This window comes from Zeugodacus cucurbitae, chromosome 6 (genome assembly GCF_028554725.1).
Source record: "Zeugodacus cucurbitae isolate PBARC_wt_2022May chromosome 6, idZeuCucr1.2, whole genome shotgun sequence".
Taxonomy (NCBI): Eukaryota; Metazoa; Arthropoda; class Insecta; order Diptera; family Tephritidae; genus Zeugodacus; species Zeugodacus cucurbitae.
The window spans coordinates 18,454,445-18,473,801 of NC_071671.1; the positions used below are offsets into that span (position 1 = coordinate 18,454,445).

The 19,357-nt window shown below is 25.8% G+C and overlaps 2 protein-coding genes across 52 annotated transcripts in view; one reads left to right on the plus strand and one right to left on the minus strand.

Moving 5' to 3' along the window:
- Positions 1-19,357, plus strand: part of LOC114804952 (uncharacterized) — a 339,668-nt gene that overhangs the window by 178,671 nt on the left and 141,640 nt on the right. The gene's annotated exons all lie outside the window — the stretch shown is intronic.
- LOC105216804 (cell adhesion molecule Dscam2) overlaps positions 9,964-19,357 on the minus strand; it is a 147,580-nt gene continuing 138,186 nt past the window's right edge. For 38 of the 50 annotated variants that reach the window (XM_054233333.1, XM_054233341.1, XM_054233342.1 and 35 more), the window contains 6 exons: positions 18,854-19,161; positions 18,611-18,791; positions 18,356-18,514; positions 15,457-15,523; positions 14,200-14,211; positions 9,964-11,220 (listed from right to left, as the gene is read on the minus strand). In XM_054233333.1, the coding sequence (XP_054089308.1) occupies positions 11,145-11,220; positions 14,200-14,211; positions 15,457-15,523; positions 18,356-18,514; positions 18,611-18,791; positions 18,854-19,161 (803 nt within the window). In that variant the 3' untranslated portion in view covers positions 9,964-11,144. The remainder of the gene's footprint in view (positions 11,221-14,199; positions 14,212-15,456; positions 15,524-18,355; positions 18,515-18,610; positions 18,792-18,853; positions 19,162-19,357) is intronic. The other 12 variants (XM_054233371.1, XM_054233369.1, XM_054233378.1 and 9 more) reach the window with 3 other exon arrangements.

Below are 19,357 nucleotides of genomic sequence, written 5' to 3' on the forward strand. Positions count from 1 at the left end.
AGAACCTCTTTACGAGGGTAGTTGATGAATCAGAGTCTGTCTGTAAACTTAAAATACAGCCCTTTTCCAGCTTATATTACAGATGCTCTGAAGGGTAGAAGTTTCATCTTCGAATATAATAAAAAATATATATTTCGAAAAATACTGGACCCCTAATAAAATCTGTCATATAAGCTTGACGAAATAGTTGTATACACCATTGAATTAAGAAAAATTTATGATTATTTCTATATTTTTTTTTTTTATTTTTATTAGCTATATCCTGTAATTAATAATATTTTTTTTTAAAGTCGTTTTTTCGAACTGCGCATCCAAATATTTTGATTTTAAAGACTGAATTCGAAAATCGGAGAATTCACTTTATTCACTAATGGCTCAATCACCCGGAAAAAATTAGTTTGGTCCAATACCCAGCCGAGTGTTAGCTGAGGCTAGAAACCTCTCAATTCATTTAGGAAATCAGCTTGCTGCAAATATTTGAACTTATAAAATCAGAGAATCTTGAGTATATATTCGGTAGTTGCTTAGATTATCACCTACGAAACTTACTTAAACTCAGAAAAATCTGAAGCTGAGTACATAAGTATATCTTATGCGTTCTAAACCTTTATACAAAATATTTGGTAATACCAAAAGACCATCATCAGTCAATATCAAAACCCCTACATAATCAAAAACATTTAATTATATTAGTAATATTTACCCTATAAATTTAAAGTACGAGTATAGGTAGATTAACTTCTAAAGGATTAGAATATGAAGTATTTTTTAAAGAGAGAATGATAATTGAGTTTTTATGTTCTAAAATTTAAAAAAAAGTATCTTCTTTTTTTTGATACTTTCGTCCAATCAAAAAGACCTTTTGACCAAAGGCACTTCAAAAAAACTTTCCAAATATGTAATAATTTTCTAAGGTAAAGTTCTACTAATGACTTTTGAACTTCACTGTTTGAGCGACTTCTTGACTTAATGACCGGTGTGATGGTTGTAGTAGGTTTAAATTCAACCATCTTAATTCCAATAGACATTAAGATTAATCATGTCCCAAATTTTCTTATGGCAGCGACTTCTTTGTGCTTTTAATCTGAAGAATCTTGTAATAAATATTGAAGATAACGTAATTTTCCAAGACTCCCATAGAATGGTTTCTCAAATTACAGTCCAAAATACCGCTTTATTTAATGGATTAATTGTTCTTTGAGTGACTAGTTTACCTAACCACTTTTGACTCTTATATGTATATATTTTATATCTACTTCTATATTCTTTCCCGTACTTACTATTGTTGCACTAACCTTTTAATAGGTCACTTGCATTATCTGCTTTTTTGTCTCCCACTTGTTTGTCGCATATATTTTATTGTTTTGCGTTCGTGTGTATTGATAGCAGGTTTAGTTGGTATGCGCCCTCAATGTCTTCCTTTCTTGCTTGTTATTTCTTTAGCTTTGTTGTCACGTCTCCACTTAACAAACGCAATCAACTTTTTGCAATTTATCACCACCATTGTTGCGTCAAAGGAGTATTTTCAATGGAGTCCTCATTCTTCTATACATATTTATAACCTATAAAAGCTACTCGTTTAGATAATCTGATAGATAGTGGATGGTCACATAATTAAAGCAAAGGGACATTTGATTATTGCAAAATGTTTAGTCAAGCTTCCTGTCTCTGAGCGTAACCAGGTCTTCAAATTGCTACAGCAGTTTCTGTCAGACTTTTATATCAATAGACTCGAAAAATTGCACATCAATACCTCTGTAGTAAGAGCCACCGATGTTATATACATACTATATTTATTTGGGATTGTAACCCACTATTCATAGGATACTACTTTGAAGAAAGATAAATACGATCTACGGACTTTTGTAAATATCCAAAAAGGAAAAACAAATTAATAATATGGGTACTTTTATCTTGAAAACATTTCTTCATCAAAAAATGTCGTTGACTATTCTAATATATGTCGATTTCGAATAGTAGAAGGATCAAGTCGCAACGTAAGATCCGAACCAGCGAAAACATTTTCACTTTACCCTTAGTTTTGAATTTGTGAACCTTAAATTAAATTTGCATTATGATTTCACTTAAAATAAAGCTTTCGAGATTTTACATGCGAGATTTTAAAGCTTTCACTTTTCCACATTGAGTTCAAATAAACTGTCATTCATGTTAAACAATTGTTAAAAAATATAAATTAAAATAAAACACATCAATTGCTTTTGTTGTTTTTTTTTTTGTTTTTTTTTTTTTATTGATCCAACATAAATTGGCAATATGATTTCGTGTTGTTGTGTATATTATCTCAGTGTGTCTGTGTGGTGTATTTTATCTCAGTTATTCGCCATAGTGTAATTTAATTTAGCTTTTTCCATCGTACCAAACATACTTGCAAGCAAGCTTTTGAGCTTTTGTGAACTTTCACGTGTGTGCTTAAAAAGCTTTCACTGAATTTCTTTCTCTCTTTTCGTGTTCATTATTTTGCTTTTCTTTCAACTTGTCTCTTGAAGTGTGTGAAGACGGTTTGTTGTCTTATTTATGCTGTTTTTATTTTATTTTTATTAATGTTTTTTAAATATTTTATTTTTGTGTATGTAAGTGTGAGTGTCTGTGCCTTTGTATTTGTAAGTATATATGACATTGCATTAAAATTACATTTACGAATATTCACTCTCGTTTCAAATTTTTCATCTACTACTTTTTTATAATTTCATAAATTTTCTTCGCTCACATTCGGCTAATCAGCTTTCATCATTATTTATGTTTTTCATTTTTTCATTTATTATTATTTTTTCTTTTAAGAAGTTTAATATTTTCTTGTCGTATTAATACAAACCTTACATGTATTCATTATTTATTTTAAATAATTCATTTTCATTATTTTGTTTTTGAGTTTTGAGTAATTTTAGAGAGGAGTATGTAGAGGAGTTGCATTGTGTGAGTACCAAACTCGTTAATTTTGCTGTGATGTTTTGCTTGGTATTTGCCTTTATGCGTATCTTTTCATCGATTTCATTATTCATCCATTTCATTTTTCATCATTTTCATGAATTCATCACTTTCATCAGTTTCATCATTTTCATAAATTATATGAATAATGTGATTTCATGCCTTTTCTTTTTAATAATGAATATGTGCGCATTTAGCGTTTTCACTTCCTTTGATGTAATGTATGTATGCACTTAATATTACATATTTATGTATATAAGTTTTATTATGTATGAATGTATGATGAATACTATGTATTATGTATGATGTATGAGATGGCATGATATTTTGATTCAATTCGTTTCACTACAAACTAGTTATGTAAAAGTATCTGTGTGTTGCATTTTAACTTACATTCCACAACACTTTTCATCCTTTTGATGTATAGCGATGAATATGCTTTAAAAATCATACAGATTTCACTTAAAATAATTTTCTATTCATTAAACTTTTACAAAAGCCTCACTTGAATAGCACACTAATTGCTACAAATCGTATGAATTTGTAGCCGAGTTATTTCAATTATGAATTTTCATCGTTACTGTTACATATTTTCATTTAATTATTGTATAAATATAATTGAGTTAGAAAAATGCTTATAATTATAAATAGTATTTAATGTAGAAGCGTTTTCGGGTCATGCAAGCAACACAAACATTTAAAAGCGAATAATTTTATATATGTATTTAGTAAAAAAATTCATTACATAAGTGATGTATGATATATGAATTCATCATTTAGATGTATGAAATGTATGTACTTATGTTAGTTTATGTATTTTATGTTATTTATGATTTTATGATTTTTACGTAGCATTGTGCGAGCGTGAGCAAGTGCGTGAGTGCGTACGTCTGTTAGATGTATATGTATGTATATTCGATGAATTCGTTAGTTAGCACATAATCTCATATTTTCTACTACTTCTGACATCACTTTTTGCTTGCTTTCAATCGTACGCGGCGCATTTGTGCGGTTTTCATCCAAACGACGAAAGTATACTTTCGCTTGTTTTCATGTTATTTTTCAAACAGTTTAACATTGTGTTGTAATTTCTCGTATAGCTCTCATCAACTTTATACTTATTTTTACCATTTTTTATATTTAATTTAATTAATGTATACATACATATATAATAGTTATGTAAAATGTAAAGTGAGAGTAGTTATGTATTTATGTAATTCTTATGCTTAATTTGAATAATTTTGTATTTCTCATAATTGCCAAAAACACGAATTTTGTAAACGTTTTAATTTCATTTTTTGTTTTTTTTTTGGAATTTTGATTTTTGATTTCAATTTGCAAATTTTTCAATACGAATATTTGTGATTTCGCTTTCGCTGCCTAAAGATTTCACGTCAATATGTATTTGTTATAGTAATTTTATTTTTGTTTTTATTATTTAGAAAGAGTGTCAGTTAAACGTCTAATAAATATCGAAAAATTGCTTTTCTCCATATTCGACCTTTAACTTTCTCGTTTTTTTTTCAAGTATATTATTACAATTTGGAAATATAATATTAGTAAGCTAAATGCTAGTTTAATATGTATGTTTGTTAATATTTGTAATATTTTATTTTGTATATATGTATGTATGCTTTTTGTTAGCAATAATTTCACAACACTACATTTATTTATTTATAAATGGTAAATCGACGAATTTTCGTTTATTATTTTTTTTTTTTTGTATGAGTTCTTTTATATTTAATATTATTTTATAAATGTTTGAGAAAAATATATTTTAATTACACTAAATTAAATAGTAATGGAATTGTATTTGTGTTTGTGTATTTATAAATTGGCTAAAGTGTGTTACAAAAGGCTTAGGTACTAAAGTAAAATAAATAGTTTTTCCATTTTTTTGTCTAATCATATAAATGTAATAATTTCCTTGTAAATAGTAATAAATAACAAATATAAAAATATTAGCGTAGAGAGAAAAATATGGAAAAATTATAAACAAATAAATTTTTAGAATCAGTATTTTGAAAGCTAATTTAAAAATTTTAAACGTAATAATAAAATTAAAAAAAAATATATAATTTTAGAATTTTTTTCTTTAAAACTAATCTTTTTAAATTAGTAATAAATTAAACATCATAGATCAACACAAATGATTAAAAAAAATTAATTACTAACAAAAAAAAACATTTTTTCTAGATTCTGATATAAAATCAATTTTAATAATATTTTTTACTATAATCATAAGCAGATTGCAAAGTTCAAAATGTTGTGCTTTTTCCCAAGAGCAAAACTATGTTAAATAAATTATTAAAAAAAGGTTACCGAACTAAAATTTGAAATGAAAACAGATTTAAATTTTTAATTGAAAAAATTATCATTATTAAAAAAATTAAATTAAATAGTGTATAATTGCATATTATGAAATAAAAATAATATTTTTAAAAATTTAATGGGATAAACAAAAATAGTTTTTTTATTACTGAATTTTAAAAAATATTAATTAATATTAATATTTTAAAAATATAATGAGATAAACAAAAAATTATTACTAAATTAAAAAAATAGTAATTTCAATAAAACAACAATTACACTTGATAAAAATTATTTAAAAGTATTATTTTTTAAGTTTTAAAATAAAATGTTAGTTTACAAAATATTTATAAAAAAAAAACATTTATTTAAAGTTGGTAATATTAATTTTTATTAAAAAAATATTAACAAAAAAATTTGTTTAATTAAGGGATCAGAAAAAAATAAATTGATTTTTAATTAAATAAAATACTAAATAAATGTGCGCTATAGTTGTCACTCAACTAAAGAAATCTATTACTGACTGCGCTAATCAACCACAACATTATCTGTAGCATGCTTTTAGGCGCAACGCGTTGATAAAGTGGTTCACTTAATGGAGTTGTCGGTAAAGCAGTTCAGTGGGGGGCTTGCTTTGGCAATAAAAAACGGAATAGTAGTAACTCTAATATTTTTAAATTCAAGTAAAAATAAATATAAAATATTTAGAAACTATAATTCATAATATTGATTAAAAAAATACATAACTAATATTACTGTCAGAGAAAAAAATATATAAAAATAATTTGTGGTACCACAAACATCACTTCCGTACTTGAGCAATATTTAGACATATTTTTTTCCAATCTTTTTTTCAAAAAGGTCATTTCATTTATTAAGCTATTTAAATATGTCGGATTTATTTTACTTGAATCAGTCTTTTTATATGGAAGTGGATTAAGGAGCCACTGAAGAGCTGATTTTTTGAACTAAAAAAAAAAATTATGAAGTAAATTAAGTAAATAGAGATCTATAAATAAATGAAAATTGAATTAAAAAAGCTTCAGTTCAATTAAAATTATATTATAAAAATGAATTAGAAATAATGTTTATCAAATATCTACTTAAAAAACACCGAAAAAGCTATTTTGAGGCGTTGAACAAAATAAAAAATATAAAATTTAAAAAAAAAAATACAAGAAAAATTTGCAAATTAAAGCAAAGAAAAAATATTATAAATTATAGTTTTCAAAAAAACAAACTTTATTATTATTTTAAATTCAATCTTATAAAGAAAAATAAATCAATTTAAAAAAATGTAATTTGTTTAAAATATTAAAAATATTTTCAACTGAAAATCAATTTAAATAATACTGAAGAAAAATTTAATAAACATTAAAGTAAATAAATATTTTTAACTTTATTTTCAATGTTAAAAAATTGAAAATATGTAAAAAATTTAGATAATAATATGTATAATAAAAGTATTTTAAACCTAGCATTTAATTTTTTTAATATAAAAATTTTTCAAATATAATTTAAAAAACACATTGAAATTTCAAAAATTTATAAAAATAACACATGTTTAAAACTACTCAGTATTATAACTATTTTTATTTGCATAAAAAATATATTTTTTTTTCGAAAATATTCTTTGTCAATAAAATAATACAAACCTTTCAAAGATAACTTCAAATTATTTAAAAAAAATAATTTCAAAAAACCTGAAATAAAAATTTTTTCGAAAAATAATAAAAAGAACAAAAAATATTTTAATTGAAAAAAATCAAAGTCATATATTTTTTATAGCAAGTAAAGCATTTTACATTTTACAAAAAAAAATTCGAGTATATGTAACTTAACGGTAAAATGTAACATCAGAAACTTGTTTATCACTTAAAGCTAAGAAATCTTAAACAATAATAATAAAGTATAGTATAGTATACCCAATGTAAAATATATATAAATTAAAAAATCGAAAAAATGTAGGCAGAGAAGAAAGCAATACACTTTAGTACCTAAGCATTTTGTGGACACAAAAACAAAAGTAAAATTTATTTAAAGCTAACTAAAGTGCGTTTTTTTTTTTGTTGGAGGTGCAAAAGTGAAAAGTGTGTGAGAAAATGTGTGTTTTGTGGTTGGAGTTATTTTGTATAATACAAATTACAGTGTAGGAATTGCAGCGTTGCAGGGTTGTATTTGTGTATTTGTGGCATTTATCTTGAGTGCAAGTGAAATTACATGAAATTGTGAAAATTTAATACAATTTTTTTTTGTATAAATAATTTTTACAATTGCCAACTGAACACTTAACGTGGAAGCGAAGAGTTGCATTCAAAGTTTAGCTTTGTCTTGTTTGTAGGAAGAACTTGAATAGTTTCGAGTAATTTGTGCGTGACAGAAACTTTTTTCGTTACTTATACAATTTAGTTTAGGTTTATAAAAATAAATATAATTTTACAAAAATTATGAGCACTTGCAAATAGTCGTATGCTTTGCATTTTTTTTAATAAAAAGTTGAAAAAATTAAAAAAAATAAAAAAGTTGGAAGAACAGTTTAAAATCTCATTTATAGTTAAAATTGCGCTTTTCAGAAATTTACTTTTAAATAATTAAATAAAAAATATATAATTTACTAGGTGCTTGGCAGTTGCAGATGAGGAAAAATTAAAAATACTAGATTAGCTGAGTTGGAAAATTGTAAATATTTTTAAAAATCTCAAAATTTTAATTTTTTAATATTTGTTTTTTTTTTTCAGAAATATTTAATTATTTCTAACTTGTTACACAATTTAGTGATTGAAATTGGTTATTTAAAATTAATTTTTTCGATTGTAATATTAGAAATTTCCAATTTTTTTTCGTTTTTTTGAAAGAAAATAATTAAAGTTTTTTCAAGCAATTTTTTCTAGTTTAAAATTTAGTTTTTTATTTTTTTATTATAATTTCAGGATAAAACTGTTACTAAAAAATTTGAAATTTAAAATAGAAATTTATATTTTTTTTTGTAAAAACAATTGTTTCTGTTCATAAACCAAGCACCTAATATAATGAATAAGAATTGAGTTTATCAACTTGATAGAAACTTGATATTCAGCGAATATTTTTAAATAAAATATTTTACTTTCAAAATTTTATCGCTCACCAATCTTTATGTATCTTTGCTTATAATTAAAAATTAATGACTACCTTGTTTACACCAGCAAACAAGGCTTATATCACTCAATAAAGAATTAGCAAATCGCATGCGTTGCAGTTTAATAAAAAATATTTTTTTTTGAATTTTTGAATTTTTAAATAAATAATTGAAATTAAAATTTTTAAATAAAAAATTTAAATTGAAATTTTTAAATTTCAATACAGTTTTATTAATTTTAACTGTTAATTACTACTATCAAAAGTTGTGAGAATTTTTTAGTTTACAAATTTTTGATTTTCAATTTATACCAGAAAATATTATTTTGAAAATTATAAAAAAAAAAATTACCAGCGCGACAATATGCCAGCATAATTTTTCCTGCACTTAAAATATTAAAATTATGATTTGCTTCAAACACACAAATTTCTTTGAATTAAAAAAAATCGTTCCAACTAACTTTAGAAATTTTTTATAAATTATAACTTAAATTTAATAGGACAGAAACAGCGTTATTTGCTGGCTGTTTCATATACTCAATTGGCGCACAAGTAAATATTAATATTTGAAAAAAATGCAAGCTCACTTTAATTTGCATTAAAATTTACATAAATTGCTTTGCAAAATGGCAAAATGAGTTCAAACTTATAAAATAGATTATTATGCAGGCGTTTCTATGCACGCTGAAACACTTTAAAAGTTAAATAACTTTTTTTTAATAATGTTTAAAAGTATGTATATAGTAGTAAATTAATTGAATTTATAGTTAGAACAGTGAAGAGCAGCGATTGTTTGCGCAAACTTATAATACAATTTTGGTGTTGTATAAAAAAATAAAATACCATAAAATGGTATGAAAGTTTGATTATGAAATTTTTCGGAAAATGTTTGTGCAAACTTTAATTTCAAATAAAAAAAAATTGAATATTTTTTTTTTAAATTGTTGCATTTTACTTTTTATTTACATAAAATGGGATTATGAAATTCCATCAGCAAATATTTGGGCAAACTATTTGCACAAACTTTAAAGTTTTCGTTATTAAAATGTTGAAAAATGCAAATGCATGCATTTATAAATTTATGATGTAAAAAAATTAAGTTTGCACAAATATTTGCACAAACTATTTTGCGCAATGTTTGCAAAATCTTACATACTTTACATTTAACTAAATTTAAAGCATTAGAAAAAACAAAATTGTAAAATACGCGCAATTAAAAAAATGGTTTGCGCAAACTTTCGACACAAAAAATTTAAAAATTATTATTTTTTTAAGAAAATATTTAAAAGAAAATTTGCGCAACTGAAACAGTTTAGTTTTCGTAAACAAAAATTATACACTTGCCTGCTAAAATCTATTGTGTCTCTGTTTTTGTTGTGTACTGTTTTGTTTTAATTTCAATTTTATGCTGAGTTTTTACTATTTTCACTCATTTTAATTACACATAAAAATTGTTGATTTAGAAAAATGCATTTGTTGCAACTGTTCTCTGCATTTTCTCTTTTAACTGCTTGTTTTCTCTGCAACTAGTTTATTACAATAAATGCTTAATCATGTTTAATATGTACGATTTCTTTCTTTCGTTTTTAGCTTTTGCATTTAAAAGTAAAATTTGGTTTTTGTTTTATTTTTTATTTAATTTTTTGCTGTTTTTGTTTTTTGCGCACAGCAAATAAAAACAAATATTTTAAGATTGTATTTGTTTGCTTTTGCTGTTGTTGTTGTATTTGTTGTATTTGTTGTATGTAAAATATTTTACTGGTGTTTTCGTCTTTAATGAAGTAGTTGTTTCGCATGCTCTCTTACTCTTACTCTTTCACACGCCGCCCTGCGCTCTCACTTGCTTGCAGCATGCTTTGCTTAAATTTAATTTTTCATTATTTTTCTTATCAGTTTCTCTTTTCACATAGAACATTTAATAATAATAATAATAATAATTAATATATGTATATATATTTTTTCGTTTTTTGTTTTTCTTGTTGTTGTAGTAATATTAATAATATAATTTTATGCATATTTTGTATAATATAAATACGTTTCATATATATATGTATGTATGTTTATGTAGTTATGCAATATTTTTTTGTTTTCTTTTTCATTCAAATTTCGTTACACAACTCCTCTGCAACTTTTTTTACTTTTTCATCATTTTTGTTTTTGCATAATTTTTATTTTCATCGTCATTAACTTATTCGTTACGTTTTTTATTTATTTTTTTAGCAAAAAAAGAGAGAGAGTGTTTGTTGTTTTTTTAGTTTTATACGATTACTGTGATGTCTCTATGTTTATCTCTTTCGCACAAATTACGCCCGTTATTCTTGAGTTTCCCCACTCACACACTTCCTCTCTTAGTTATCTTACTTATGTATGTATGTACCATATATAGTGCGCTCCCTAACTCCCTTACGCTGCGCTAACCTCCAACTGTAGTGAGAGAGTTGAGTTTACTTTCAAATTTACCGTTAGCTCTCGCTAACTCTTGCCAACTCACGCACTCTCTTCTCTTTCTGCCACTCTTAAAGTCTACATATCTCGCTCACACGCTACATTATCTCTCTTTGCTCTATGCACCAAACTAATCCACTGTAAGAAATTATTTGGTTTCTGTTTTGGCTGCAGCTACTGTGACTAGTGGAGCTTGGGAGGTTTTACATTCACGGCTTTTTCTCATTTCATCATCTAATTGTGTTGTTGTTGTTGTGCTAAATTAATTATGTTGTTGTTGTTGGTGGTGATGGTGGTTGTTGTTGCTACAGCTATTATCGGTTTACAAATTACACTGCCATAGTATCGTAGGCTGTGAATCCTGCGCCACTTTGTTGTTGGAGTTGTTTTGGACCGGTTTCGTTTCTGGGATTTCAACATCATTGTTGTTGTGAATTTAAAAAAAATATGAAAAATATCATTTATTAGTATAAATTTAGAAATATTCTTTCGTGATATATGCTAAATGTGGTATATAAATTACAATTGCTTGTTATATTAGATTTATGTTTCTTCAGTATTAAGCTCATTCATAACTCATTACGTTCGTATAAATAGTTAGTTAAGTTAATATAGTATTTTACTTGCTTACATTTATAAATACAGTTATGAAGTATATGTTTAGTAGTATACGATTATATATATAAGTAGTGTATTTTAAGAGATTTTGGGTAGTTTGTACTTTATAGGCTAGAAAAATGTATTGTGTAACGAGCACATATATTTTATCATTGAGCTTCAAAGTATCAAATGGAAAAATGTCTACCTAGAGTTCAATATTAATACATTAGTGTGGGTTCCTGGTCTGCTTTAAACTAAAAATTGCCAAACCGATGGCGTTTCTAACTTTTTGTGACTCTGATTTTGTTCCTCTCTCAGCGAGACCCATACTAGCATACTAGCAATATTTGTATTGCAATAATTACGATAGTCGGAATTTAGATCGCCAAATTCGGATATTTTCACCGGCGACAAACACCTTCGGTACTGTTTACAACCTCATTTTAAACTCTAGAGCGGAACCCTCTTCTTGTAAGAATATTTCTAAGCCAACACAGTCTTTTACGAACAAGGTGTTGTATTTCGAAGAGAATTATTATATATTTATTTTATTATTATCTATCTGTAAAAATAGTTTCTCGTCGGATCAATAAAACATATCCTTATCCGTATTAGCGTTATCTATAGGATTATTCGAACCATGATTCTTGACAGTTCTCAGTTCAACAATATTGACGGAATGAATGTTGTGGTGCGTGTACGAGCTAAGCTATAATCTCAACCAATCTATACTACTATTATAAAGAGGAAAGATTTGTATGTATGTTTGTAATGAATAAACTCAAAATCTACTGTGCCGATTTCAAAAATTCTTTCACAACTGGAAAGCTACATACACCCCGAGTAACATAGGCTAAATGCTACTGTTAGAATCTCAACTTTCTGGAAATTGTTCCCAGGTGAGGATATCAAAAGGACTCCGTGATGGAGAATCTTAATCTGAAAATCGTCTTGCAAGTCATTCTCTCATCGCAATCGAGTCGAGTAAAGAGTGATCGCAGCTCCCAAGTACGCGCTTGAGAGTCGAGTACGGAGCGTGTGCAGCGGCTTGAAGAACAAAATATTAGAAATATACAAACTCGCAGTAGGCCGTCGAACTCTGAGCGTTCCCAACGCCTTCATAATCAGAGAGAAAGAATGGACACCAAAGACTAGAGGTCATAATCTAGTTTTAGTTCATTGCAAGTAAAATATAATTTCATGTTCGAATTTTCCTCATTCTACTTTTTTAAATTAAACCACGCAAGAAACGGGAAAGTATATACATACATATATGCATGGGGGAGTGTGTATAAGTGTATTGTAAAACTATTGAAATATTCGTTTAAGCCCGTGCGAAGCCGGAGTGGTCTGCTAGTAACTTATATAGCAGTGTGGTTTGAATAACAAATATGGAAGGAAAGATTGGATTTAAAAATCTCAGAAATATTTTTTATTTTTATACAATGCCCGAAGCCTCTTAACACACTTACATTGGCAAAACTTGGATAGTTATTATGTTTAAAATGCTGTGAGGTTAGAAAATGTCTTAGAATACTTCAGTTATAAATATATTAATCTCGTCAATTTTTGCTATGTGCTCTCTGTTAATAATTGTCATTCAATGCATTCATTCAAGTTTAAAGGGTGTCAGATGAAATTCTAAACTAATTAGATTTAATCGTAATAAGTCGACAGTTGGACCCTTTAAGCTTTGAAGACTTATGGCAAAGCTTTTGTGAAAGCTCTAGTATTCAGTGAAAATAAAAAAAATAATCAATCTACAGGGGTACCGCATTACATTATAAATAAAAACATACTTTTTCTCAACAGATGGACCCTTTAAACTTTGAGGATTTATGGCAAAGCTTTTGTGAAAGCTCTAGTATCTTCCTATCGATTATTATTTTTTTTTTTAATTTTGTGACACCTCATCCTTCATTATTTCTATAGAATGTCATCTATAATTTATATATTTTAAAGTTAATTTTTGTGTGAGGAGTCTTTGCTGGGAGAAGAATAAAGAGAGGAAGAGAAGCTATGATCAGTGAGATGACAGCTGTTTTACTCTATCTCTCTCTCTCTCTGCTTCTCACTAGTATTTATAAAAATTGTGAATTGAGTTCACTGAGAGAATTCTTTTACTACGAAGAGCTTTCAATTTTTATGTTGAGGAGATCGTTTCATAGTTATCAAATATTGTAAAAAGAATTAAATACATAAGTTAGTAGCTAACCTATAATAGAGTTTCTATTGATTTGCATGTAAATATGTAAGCAAAGAGTTCTTTGTTTGAGTGTTATAAACATACTCAACAACCAAAGCTTACAATGCAACTTATACAAATATTTCTAAGTGTATTACGGTAAATTTGTATGTTTTATATTTAGAAAGCGTATACCGTTAAACTCCATATACAAATACAATACAATTGTTTATAATATTATTATAGAATATATATGTATTTTTATATTTATTAGAATTTGGTAATAATCAAACTGTGATTTGCCGTTCAACTCAAACACAAATAACAACAATAAATATAATTAAACAACAAAAAAATTATAATTATAAAAGTAAAAAAAAATTGTAAATAAAAAACACGCAAACATGCAAATACTACTGAGTTATTAACAAAACTACGAATTAAAAAAATATTTTACCATTTTTAGTTATATCTTACTATGTGGCTACGCATGCAAAGAACAAACAAACATTATAATATTTAATATAATATTGATTTAAATTATTTTTGAATATTCGCACGCATTAACAAATTACACCATAAATAAATAATCAACTTACAATGGCCGTCGACTATGGTGTATAAGTACGAGTAGTTTTTGTAGGTGGTAGAAATTGGTAGTAGAAAGTAGTTTACATAGTAGTAGAAGTGGGTGAGTTGTACATCAGGGGGATTAAATAAAAAAAAATAGTATAACCAATAAATAATTAATTTTCATTATTTTTAACAGATGTTCTGATATAATTTTAATTCAATATATTTTTTTGCTTTAACAATTATTTTTTATCGATTAACATTAAAAAAAAATATTTTTATTAATCAATTCAAAAATAAATATTATTAAACATTTTGTTTTAATAAAACTATAATTAAAAAATATTAGAAAAATAAAATCTTTAAATTTTTAAACAATTTAAAATTTTGAAAATATTAGATTAAAAATAAATGTTATTATATGAATTATATTTTTTTTCATCTTAAAAATTAGGTAATTTAACTTTTAAATTATGTATTAAATAATTTTTTTGATATGAAATGATTCAAATTTCAAAATATTAATTAAAATTTCTTCAATATAATATATGGTTTGATTAATATTTTAACTTTTTAAAATTACTGAAATATTTTTTTCTTATATATTATTTAATATCAAAAACTAAACATTTCTAATTGCTAATTAATTTTTTTATTTTTAATATTTAAAATTGTGTAAAATTTTCAATCTTAGTTTTTTTTTTAATTTTTTAAAAATAAATGTTGTTTAAAAAAAAATTAAAAATCATTTTTAAAATTTTGAGATATTAAAATCGTAAAAAAAATTCACAATTGCATTAAAACTTTAATTTTTTGAATATAAATTATATATTTTTTTAAATAAGAAAAAGGTAAGATTTTCATTTTTTAGTTTTGTTATCATATTCTCCGAATTTAATTTAATTTTTAATTATTTTAATTTAAAGTAGTGCAAGGAATTGAATTATTTAAAAATTGTTTAACTTTTAACAAAAAAATTTCAAACTACATTAAATTTTAATTATTTCATTAATTTTTTTTTAAGAAACTGTAACCACTCCAAACCAACATAATTGCATTGTGAATTTTACTTTAAAGAAATTTCACAAAAGTGTGCATTTAAATTAATTTTAATTTCACTACAAACGTAAAAAAATAGTTTATACTTTAATGCTTGTTGTTTTAATCAAAATAGCAAAACTCTCTTAATTAGTATTACGATATAATTAAAACAAGTATTTTTTAAACTAAAAATTAAAACAAAATTTTTCTATTTCCTATTTCGTGCTTTGCAAATACTTTACCTTTCAATCAGTTTGCGCATTTCTTCAGTTGTACGCTGATCCTTTTGCAGTGGGGATCTTTTGACAGCTGCTTACATATAATTTGTATTTTTTTTTTTGTTTTTAGTTTATGTGCAGAAATTGAGTTTTGAAAATCAAACGTTTCCCAAACGTTAGCACAAATATATTTAGTTTCAGTATGATAAAGTTCCCAAATAATATGTTAAAAATAAAAAAAGGAGAAAGAAAAGTTATATAAATCAATAAAGTAACCAAAAATAGTTTAATATATTCTTTACACAGAATTTTTATGTAAATACTTAGCAAACTTACAGTTGCTATATTTCAAATACAATTTTAAGGAATTTTTCAAAATTTTTAGTTTAGAAAATGTAAAATTCAGTGCATTTAATGATTTATTTTTCGTGCTTTTGCTTTAAAACAATAAAAAGTGACAGTTTGTTTTTATTGAATTCGAATTTTTTATAAAATTTATATATATATATATATATATATATATATATATATTTACCTTTTTTTATAAAAATGTAAATCTATTTTTTTTTTAATTCCTTCAAATTGTATTTTCTTTATTTTCTTTCTTTCTTTAAATATATATTTATTATGTGCAATCTATATGAATTTTATGAAACTTTGAAATCTACAACAACAATTGTGCAAAATTAATTTTTTTTCTTTTATATAGATAATGTTAGGGAATTTATGGAAAATGATGGCTCATTGGATTAATTGGGTAATTTTGGATGCTTTGAAATAAATAAATATATTTTTTATGACAGAAAAAATAATAACAAATTGTAATCTAACCCTACTTTTTTTTTGAAATAAATTGTATTTATACTATAACTGTCTTTTGATGTTTACACCTTACTAAATCAATTTTATCATATAATAATATTAATAAAATATAATTTCTAACCCTACTTTTTTCAAAAAGTTATTCAATTCAGGTCTAAAACATTGATCAAGTAGGATTTAGGAATTTTAAAAAAATATTTAGAAGCTCAAATTTTACTTTAAAACACTAAAAATTCTTTACTAAAATTATATTAAATTTTCCGAGTTGATTAAATTTTTTGAATTTCGAAGCACAGTTTTACGAACACTTTTTAGAACCCAGGAATTTAAAATAAAATATTATTAGAAAAAAATATTTAAATTTATTTTTTTTTTATACATATATATTTTTTTAGAAAAATAATCAAAATATTAAATAAAAAAAAATATATTTCTTATAAATTTGGCATACAGAAAATATTTTTTTATATACCGAAGTCGAACTAAATTTTCTTTAGAATGAATTTATGAGCTGTATATATATATTAAAAAAAATTATTCACCTACTATTAATTTTTTTTAAACTACAAATAATAAATAAGCTACAACTATACACTAATACGAATTTCACTAAATTAACTTAGTTTGCTTATATGAAATGTGCATGCTGATGCCACAAATGAGGTGTAATGTTGTCAATAATGATAAAAATATAATAAATGTAAACACGAAATTAATTTAAAAAAAAATCGTTAGCTTAAAACATAAAACTAAAATCCGCATATTTGTATTTTTTAGTGACACACAAAACTTTGTTATAACAAAATTGAAAAAAAAAAATTAAAACTTATGAACCCAAAATAAATATATGTATGTGTGTAAACACAAAATACGGTTAATGAAAAAAATGTGCTTTTGAAAATGAAAATATGAAACGGTGCAAAATTATATGAAGAAAATGGCGAAAATAACCCAATCCGTTGTTTGAAAAAAAAAAAAACTTCAACCAATTTGTAAAATTTTGACAAATAAATTAAACACAATATTTGTTTTTAAATTAAACACACAAAATATTTAGCAAAACACAGTATGAATATTTGAAAACACTTATATGTAGCTAAATTGAAATCAACACAATATTTTAGAAACATGAAATGCATTTGTTTGATGCACATAACACATAAACACGCATGTGATGTCATATGATGATCATATGATGCATTAAGATGAACGCAGCCGAAGTATGATGATTTATAAACAGTTTGAATTGTCGGCGATACAATGATTGAAGAGCAGGCAAATTAATATAAATAACAACTAAAAGCAGTCCAAAATATTTTTTAATAATAATTGAGTGCTGCCAGACTGCTTAAAGTTCAAATTTTTTAATACATATAAATAAATGTGATAATATTTTTTAAAACATAAATATAAATATTTTTTATAAAATATATTTTTATGGTTTTCGATGTTTATATGTATAACTTAACAACTAAAACACTTAAAACTCCATGAACGTCGCATTTGGGGGCTTATGAAAAATTGATCACGCGTTATGAGCACTTTTTTTAGGTTAGATGAGTGATGTGATGACTTTATGGGTGCAATTGAGAATTTTTTAAATTTTTTAAAGTAATTTATGAAAAATTATTATATTTTCTTTAATGCATTAAAGCATAAACAGTATTTCTATGAAAGTATGCGTGGTTGACGGTTGACTAATTTGAAAAAGAAACACAAAATTTTTGCGAGAAATTTGAAAACAACAATAACTGCAACATATATAGGATTTTGAAAATATTCCGATTGCTTTTTCACTCACCCTCATTGGAGTCTTCTGCTAATATATGCATAATATTTTTTCAATAAACATTTTTTAAAGACACAAAAATAGCGTAGATTAGCGTAAATTTGTGTTAAATACAAAGAAAAAATTTTTTTGAAATGCTTTTTAGTAGTTACACATTACTAATGCCGTTATACTGCACACAAAGTAATTACAACAATTTATTTAATAATTTATATAAATGCGCGTATATTTCGACATAACCTCAATATCTCAAAAATATTTATTTTTACTACTAATTAACGCTCATTACTTTCAATTATATTTGAAACTTACCACCATAATTGCCGCGTGGTCCATGATCGCGATCACATTCAGCTTCTGAGATCTCATTGCTCTCCTTGGAGTCGTTGAACGACGAGTTGCTCATGTCGTGATTGCGTGGTGGTGGTGGTGGTGGTTCGGGTGAACCATTACCTGGATTACGTGCAGAACCTAATTAGTAGTAGTCACATTAAAACCTTCTAAAATGTACCCCTCCTACAAAAAAAGTCCCCCCCCCTTCAAACTTCGAAACACACATACACTTACCAACACTGCGACGTCCCATAGAGCCACGTGAGCCATAATGATCGTATGGTGTGCCATATGGACCGCCATACTGTGAGCCATATTGATCCTCTTCAGGTGCGCAATTAGCGGGATCATCGTATTCGGGTCCGGGGCCGGAGTACAGGCTGCCACCTTGCGAGTTGACACGTGTGTAACGGCGCTGTGGATAAAATTTTCATTAGAATTATTTCACATTACTATTATTTAAATGTAAACACTCACATATTGATCCTCCTCGGCGCAATTGGCTGGGTCATCATACTCAGGTGCTGGTGTGTAAATCGATGATTGTCCGCCTTGGCTATTCTTGCGTGCATAACGATTGGCGCGTGGCATTGACTGTGAGCCGGAACGTGAGTGTACATGTCCGGGGTGTCCAGGTGGTCCCATGGTGCCAGCATGTCCGGGTCCGGGTGCGTGTCCATTTTGATGTGGGAAGGTTTGGAAGTTCATTGCCTTGGTGGGATCCATTTCTTCGCGGAAACCGAGCAAGTGGAAGGTAGCATAGGGGCAGATCTCATCTTCCATGCCTTTTTATGTTCGAATTTTTGAGAAAATTTTGAGAATTAGTATTTTTGGTTTTTGAAATATGTAAAATTTAGGTGGTTTTGTTTGGTTTTGTTTTGTGGGTTTGAGGGGTTCTGTTGTTACTGTTGTTACGCTGTACTGTATTGAAAAGTGATAGAAAAATAGCATGCATTTTTTTCTATATTTTTTCAGTATTTT